We start from the raw sequence: 7,500 nt of genomic DNA on the forward strand, positions 1-7,500 counted from the left end.
TAGTCCTTGAGTGATATCGCCTGGGGCTCTGATCCCAAGGTCGTTAAGAGAATCCAGACTTTAATTTATTAATATATATGGCTTATGAAAAAACTTCGAAATGTGCAAAATTTATCATATATACAGTATATATATATATATATATATATACATATATATATATATATATACATATATATATACATATATATATATATATATATATACACACACACACACATATATATATATATATATATATAGTTAATAGACTCCCATGAAAATCTCAGACAATAAAAATCCTATCTTGAAGAAAAGTAGTTAATTTTCTATTTAATTCCAAACATAAAAAAATTAAGGAAATAAATATATCTTGAAGTAAATAATTTTCTATTTAATTGCAAATATAGAAAAATTAAAGGAAATAAATTTAATTAGGGAAAATTAATAAAATCGTGCGACAGAGTAAAATCTTATCCTGAAGAAAAGTAATTAATTAAATGGTAAGATATTTTTATTAAATAGGATTCAAAATGGCTTTATAACAGTAATAAATTAAAATAAATAAATTTAATCAAAGGAAATTAATTAAATCATGCGACATATCAAAAATCTTATCCTGAAGAAAAGTAGTTAATCAAATGGTATGAATTTTTTAAAAAAATTAATGGCAATTCGAAAATATCTAATAACCTTAAAAAATATAAATAAATAAATTTAATTAAACAAAATTAATTAAATCATGCAAGATTTAAAAAACATCAAGAACCAATAATGAAAACTAGGGAATTTCATTTTTTTAAAAAATATTATAGATATTATTTTACTTTCGAGTGATAATTCAATAGTTTGATTTGGGAGTTAAAAAATTAGTAAAAAATTCTACTTATAAATCTATTGATTTTTTTTTTATTTTAAATATTATTTTTTTTTTTTAAATATTATAGATATTAATATTTTACTTTCGAGTGATAATTCAATAGTTCGATTTGGGAGTTAAAAAATTAGTAAAAAATTCTATTTAAAAAATCTATTGATTTTTTTTTTATTTTAAATATTATAGATATTAATATTTTACTTTCGAGTGATAATTCAACAGTTCGATTTAGGAGTTAAAAAATTTGTAAAAAATTCTATTTAAAAAATCTAATAGCATCTCTAAGGTGGTGCAAAGGGAATTAGTCAACAGAGGCGTAAGCAGGATGGAAACGTTTTTGGAATAGCTTTAAAAATGTTTTTAAAATGTTTTTAAAACGTTTTTAAAAGATCTTATTAAAAGGTTTTAAAATGTTTTTTAAAAGTTTTTAAAATGTTTTTAAAAAGTTTTTAAAACGTTTTTGAAAGATCTGAAAAGGTTTTAAATTTTTTTTAAAACGTTTTTTAAAGATCATGAAATGTTTTAAAATATCTTGAGCAATTTTTAAAAATGCTTTTAAAACGCCTTTTAAAATGTTTTCAAAAATTTTAAAGTCTTTAAAACGTTTTTTAAAAATGTTTTTAAATTTTTTTTAAAAAATGTCTTTAGAACGTTTTTAGACATGTTTAAAAAGTTTTAAAACTTAAAAAAGTTTAAAAAGTTTTAAATCTTTTTAAAAAGTTTTAAAGTTTTAAAACTTTAAAATGTTTTCAAACGTTTTCAGAATGTTTTTTACAATACATTAAAACATTACAAACATTTAAAAACGTTTTAAAACTTTTAATAACTTTGAAAGTTTCTAAAAACTTTTTAATAACTTTGAAAGTTTTTAAAACTTTTTCAGAATTTTTTAAAAACGTTTCTAAACTTTCTCAAAACATTTTCAAAACATTCTAATATTTTTATAAACGTTTCTATAAATAAAAAAAATATAAAAGATTAACTTACTTGATTGGAAAATGGGATGAACTGATTTTGATTTTGGAAAAAGTATCCTTTATAAAGGACTTGCATTAATATGGAATGATAATTGTGTAATGGGAGATTGATGCGAAATGGAAGCAAGAGCCCGTGCTGGCATATATATAGCCAGATTCGTCTATGGAGTAATTTCTTATTGTTTAAGTCCTCTTGGAACTCGGATGATAATCTATAATTTTGGAAAAAGTTCGAATTTTTTTTTTTTTTGGAAAAATTAACGCTTCAAAATTGATATCAAAATGAAGAAATTTTGTGGTGTTGTTTAAGTCCTCTTGGAACTCTGATGATAATCTATAATTTTTGAAAAAGTTCGATTTTTTTTTTTTTTTTGCAAAAATTAACGCTTCAAAATTGATATCAAAATGAAGAAATTTTGTGGTGTTGTTTAAGTCCTCTTGGAACTCTGATGATAATCTATAATTTTGGAAAAGGTCGAAATTTTTGTTTTTTTGGGAAAATTAACGTTTCAAAATTGATCTCAAAATGAAGAAATTTTGTGGTGTTGTTTAAGTCCTCTTGGAACTCTGATGATAATCTATAATTTTTGAAAAAGGACGAAAAAAATAACTATTTTTTTTTTTGCAAAAATTAACGCTTCAAAATTGATCTCAAAATGAAGAAAAATTGAAAAAAAAAATGTAAAATAGGCATTTTTTTTTTTTTGCAAAAATTAACGCTTCAAAATTGATCTCAAAATGAAGAAAAATTGCAAAAAAAAAATTGCAAAATAGGCAACGAATCAGCAAGCAAAGTTATCCTATACACAAGTGCTATATAGTGACAGTCTATAGTAATTCCTTAAAGAGTACATATGTGAAGGAAGAACTGTGCCTATGTGAAGCTATTCCTTAAACAGTACATATGTGAAGAAAGAACTGTGCCTATGTGAAGCTATTCCTTAAACAGTACATATGTGAAGAAAGAACTGAGCTTATGTGAAACCATTACATATAAATGAATTAAACTCCATCTTTCTCCAACGGTCTCCTCCAAAAACTGAAAAAAATACCAAAAAATTGGTAAAAAAATTATTGATCGACGGATCTCTTACATCAAAAGCGAACTTCTTAATCAAAATGACTTTCTGAGAGAGGAACTGTGTGACTGGAGTCGACGCAGATCAGGCGAAGGTAAACTCAGTAATGAGAAATGACAAAATATGGCGTCGAAGTAGACCACTTCCAGTTTAAAAATGTTGTTATATGGCTGAATATGATGATGATACTCGGTGTCTTCTGGAAGGATGGGCTTATGTAGCTGAGGCATTACTCAAAAATGAATATTTTAAAACATAAATAACTCTAGAAAAACTAGCTCTACTTGGTACTGCGAACAGCTCCGTGGCTTACTCTCGTTGCCTTTGAAGACGTTTTTTCTGTTATTCTCAGAAACGTCCGTCTCAACTTCGACACCTTTTTCTTTGGGTTTTTCTATTTCCATTTCTTCTTTTTCCTTGTTATCTGATATTTTTCCTTTGTCGTTTGAGGAATCAAGCGCTTTTTGCTTCTCATTACTCTCTTGTATCTTTCCTTTGTCTTTAGCAGGTTCAGTGACTTCCTTTTTCGTTTCTGGAACGTTTTCTTTGACTTTGTCAGGTTCACTGACTTCCTTTTTAGTTTCTGGAACCTTTACTTGGTCTTTGGCAGGTTCAGTGACTTCCTTTTTAGCTTCTGGAACCTTTTCCTTATCTTTAGCAGGTTCACTGACTTCTTTTTTAGTGTCTGGAATCTTTTCTTTGTCTTCGGAAGGTTCACTGAATTCCTTTTTCGTTTCTGGAACCTTTACTTGGTCTTTGGAAGGTTCATTGTCTTCCTTTTTAGTTTCTGGAACCTTTTGTTTATCTTTGGCAGGTTCACTGACTTCCTTTTTACTTTCTGGAACCTTTACTTGGTCTTTGGCAGGTTCACTGACTTCCTTTTTACTTTCTGGAACCTTTACTTGGTCTTTGGCAGGTTCACTGACTTCCTTTTTCGTTTCTGGAACCTTTACTTGGTCTTTGGAAGGTTCATTGTCTTCCTTTTTAGTTTCTGGAACCTTTTGTTTATCTTTGGCAGGTTCACTGATTTCCTTTTTACTTTCTGGAGCCTTTACTTGGTCTTTGGCCGGTTCACTAACTTCCTTTTTAGTTTCTAGAACCTTTTCTTTATCTTTGGCAGGTTCACTGACTTCTTTTTTGGTGTCTGGAATCTTTTCTTTGTCTTTGGAAGGTTCACTGACTTCCTTTTTAGTATCTGGAACCTTTTCTTTGTCTTTGGAAGGTTCACTGACTTCCTTTTTAGCTTCTGGAACCTTTTCCTTATCTTTAGCAGGTTCATTGACTTCTTTTTTAGTATCTGGAACCTTTTCTTTGTCTTTGGAAGGTTCACTGACTTCCTTTTTAGCTTCTGGAACCTTTTCTTTGTCTTTGGCAGGTTCACTGATTTCCTTTTTCGTTTCTGGAGCCTTTACTTGGTCTTTGGAAGGTTCAGTGACTTCCTTTTTAGTTTCTGGAGCCTTTACTTGGTCTTTGGAAGGTTCAGTGGCTGCCTTTTTAGTTTCTGGAACCTTTTCTTTGTCTTTGGAAGGTTCACTAACTACCTTTTTTGTCTCTGGAAGCTTTTCTTTGTCTTGTACAGGCTTATCTGCATCTTTTTCTTTTTTCTTCATCTCGGGTTCCTTTTCTTTGTCTTTTACAGGCCCAGTGCCTTCCCCTTTCTTCTCTGGAACATTTTTGTCTTTGGCAGGTTCAGTGACTTCTTTTTTCTTTTCTGGTGACTTTCCTTTGTCCTTTGTAGGTTCAGTAACTAGCTTTTGCTTCTCTGGTGATTTCCCCTTGTCTTTTGGCGGTTCAGTTACTTCCTTTTTCCTATCTGGTGATTTCCCTTTGTCTTTTGCAGGTTCAGTGACTTTTTTCCTCTCTGGTGATTTTCCTTTGTCTTTTGCAGGCCCAGTGACTTCTTTTTTCTTCTCTGGTGATTTCCCTTTGTCTTTTGCAGGTTCAGGTACTTCCTTTTTCCTCTCTGGTGATTTTCCTTTGTCTTTTGCAGGTTCAGTTACTTCTTTTTTCCTCTCTGGTGATTTTCCTTTGTCTTTTGCAAGCCCAGTCACTTCTATTTTCCTCTCTGGGGATTTTCCTTTGTCTTTTGCAGGCCCAGTGACTTCTTTTTTCTTCTCTGGTGATTTCCCTTTGTCTTTTGCAGGTTCAGGTACTTCCTTTTTCCTCTCTGGTGATTTTCCTTTGTCTTTTGCAGGTTCGGGTACTTCCTTTTTCCTCTCTGGTGATTTTCCTTTGTCTTTTGCAGGGCCAGTGACTTCTTTTTTCTTCTCTGGTGATTTCCCTTTGTCTTTTGCAGGTTCGGGTGCTTCCTTTTTCCTCTCTGGTGATTTCCCTTTGTCTTTTGCAGGTTCAGGTACTTCCTTTTTCCTCTCTGGTGATTTTCCTTTGTCTTTTGCAGGTATGATGACTTCTTTTTTCCTCTCTGGTGATTTTCCTTTGTCTTTTGCAAGCCCAGTCACTTCTATTTTCCTCTCTGGGGATTTTCCTTTGTCCTTTGCAGGCCCAGTGACTTCTTTTTTCCTCTCTGGTGATTTTCCTTTGTCTTTTGCTGGTATGGTAACTTCTCTTTTCCTCTCTGGTGATTTTCCTTTGTCTTTTGCAGGTACAATGACTTCTTTTTTCCTTTCTGGTGATTTTCCTTTGTCCTTTGCAGGCCCAGTGACATCTTTTTTCCTCTCTGGTGATTTTCCTTTGTCTTTTACAGATTCAGGTACGTCCTTTTTCCTCTCTGGCGATTTTCCTTTGTCTTTTGCTGGTACAGTAACTTCTCTTTTCTTCTCAGGGGATTTTCCTCTGTCTTTTGCAGGTCCAGTGACTTCTTTTTTCTTCTCTGGGGCTTTTCCTTTGTCTTTTGCAGGTTCAGTCACTAGTGCTTTCTTCTCTGGTGATTTTCCTTTGTCTTTTGCAGGTTCAGTCACTAGTGTTTTCTTCTCTGGTGATTTTCCTTTGTCTTTTGCAGGTTCAGTCATTGGTGCTTTCTTCTCTGGGGATTTTTCTTTGTCTTTTGCAGGTTCAATGACCGGTGCTTTCTTCTCTGGGGATTTTTCTTTGTCTTTTGCAGGTTCAATGACTGGTGCTTTCTTTTCTGGGGATTTTCCTTTGTCTTTTGCAGGTTCAGTCACTGGTGCTTTCTTCTCTGGGGATTTTTCCTTGTCTTTTGCAGGTTCAATGACTGGTGCTTTCTTCTCTGGGGATTTTTCTTTGTCTTTTGCAGGTTCAATGACTGGTGCTTTCTTCTCTGGGGATTTCTCTTTGTCGTTTGCAGGTTCAGTCACTGGTGCTTTCTTTTCTGGTGATTTTTCTTTGTCTTTTGCAGGTTCAATCACTGGTGCTTTCTTTTCTGGTGATTTTTCTTTGTCTTTTGCAGGTTCAATCACTGGTGCTTTTTTCTCTGGGGATTTTTCTTTGTCTTTTGCAGGTTCAATCACTGGTGCTTTTTTCTCAGGGGATTTTTCTTTGTCTTTTGCAGGTTCAATCACTGGTGCTTTCTTTTCTGGTGATTTTTCTTTGTCTTTTGCAGGTTCAATCACTGGTGCTTTCTTTTCTGGTGATTTTTCTTTGTCTTTTGCAGGTTCAATCACTGGTGCTTTCTTTTCTGGTGATTTTTCTTTGTCTTTTGCAGGTTCAATCACTGGTGCTTTCTTTTCTGGTGATTTTTCTTTGTCTTTTGCAGGTTCAATCACTGGTGCTTTCTTTTCTGGTGATTTTTCTTTGTCTTTTGCAGGTTCAGGAACTGGTGCTTTCTTCTCTACGGATTTTTCTTTGTCTTTTGCAGGTTCAGCCACTGGTGCTTTCTTTTCTGGTGATTTTTGTTTGTCTGTTGTAGGCTCAATCACTGGTGCTTTCTTTTCTGGCGATTTTTGTTTGTCCTCTGCATGTTCAATTACTGGTGCTTTCTTCTCTGGGGATTTTTCTTTGTCTTTTGCAGGTTCAATCACTGGTGCTTTCTTTTCTGGTGATTTTTGTTTGTCTTTTGCAGGTTCAATCACTGGTGCTTTCTTTTCTGGTGATTTTCCTTTGTCTTTTGCTGTTTCAGGAACTGGTTCTTTCTTTTCTGGGGAGTTTTCTTTGTCTTTTGCAGGTTCAATCACTGGTGCTTTCTTTTCTGGTGATTTTTGTTTGTCATTTGCAGGTTCAATCACTGGTGCTTTCTTTTCTGGTGATTTTTCTTTGTCTTTCGCAGGTTCAATCACTGGTGCTTTCTTTTCTGGGGAGTTTTCTTTGTCATTTGCAGGTTCAATGACCTCTTTCTTTATATCCTTCTTCTCTGGCACATTTTCTTTGTCTTTTGTTGGTTCTTTGACTTCTTTTTCCTTTTCATTCTTTTCTGGTACCTTCTCAGCATTCTCTTTAGGAGGCCCCTTAGTATCTTTGGAAGGTTCCTCGTTTTCTTTACCTTTCAGAGCCTCGCTAGATCCCTTTTGCTCCGCATCCTTTCCCGCCTTGTCTTTCTCCATCGCTTCTATCGATGACTTTTCGGGCAATTCTTTCTTCTTTCCCACCTCCTCCACTTCCTCTGGCTTCATGGAAGCAGCGTTGTTATTCACGCTGTCTTTTTCATTCACTTTCGCAGTCTTCTTTGCCTCTT

At 33.3% G+C, this 7,500-nt stretch overlaps 1 protein-coding gene across 1 annotated transcript in view; it reads right to left on the reverse strand.

Annotated features, from left to right (window-relative positions):
• Positions 1 to 7,500, reverse strand: part of LOC137649542 (microtubule-associated protein futsch-like) — a 133,376-nt gene that overhangs the window by 71,726 nt on the left and 54,150 nt on the right. The window contains exon 4 of the mRNA XM_068382529.1: positions 3,226 to 7,500. This exon is cut by the window's right edge and continues 186 nt beyond it. Coding sequence (XP_068238630.1) covers positions 3,226 to 7,500 — 4,275 coding nt within the window. The remainder of the gene's footprint in view (positions 1 to 3,225) is intronic.

This window comes from Palaemon carinicauda, chromosome 11, assembly GCF_036898095.1.
Source record: "Palaemon carinicauda isolate YSFRI2023 chromosome 11, ASM3689809v2, whole genome shotgun sequence".
Lineage (NCBI taxonomy): Eukaryota > Metazoa > Arthropoda > Malacostraca > Decapoda > Palaemonidae > Palaemon > Palaemon carinicauda.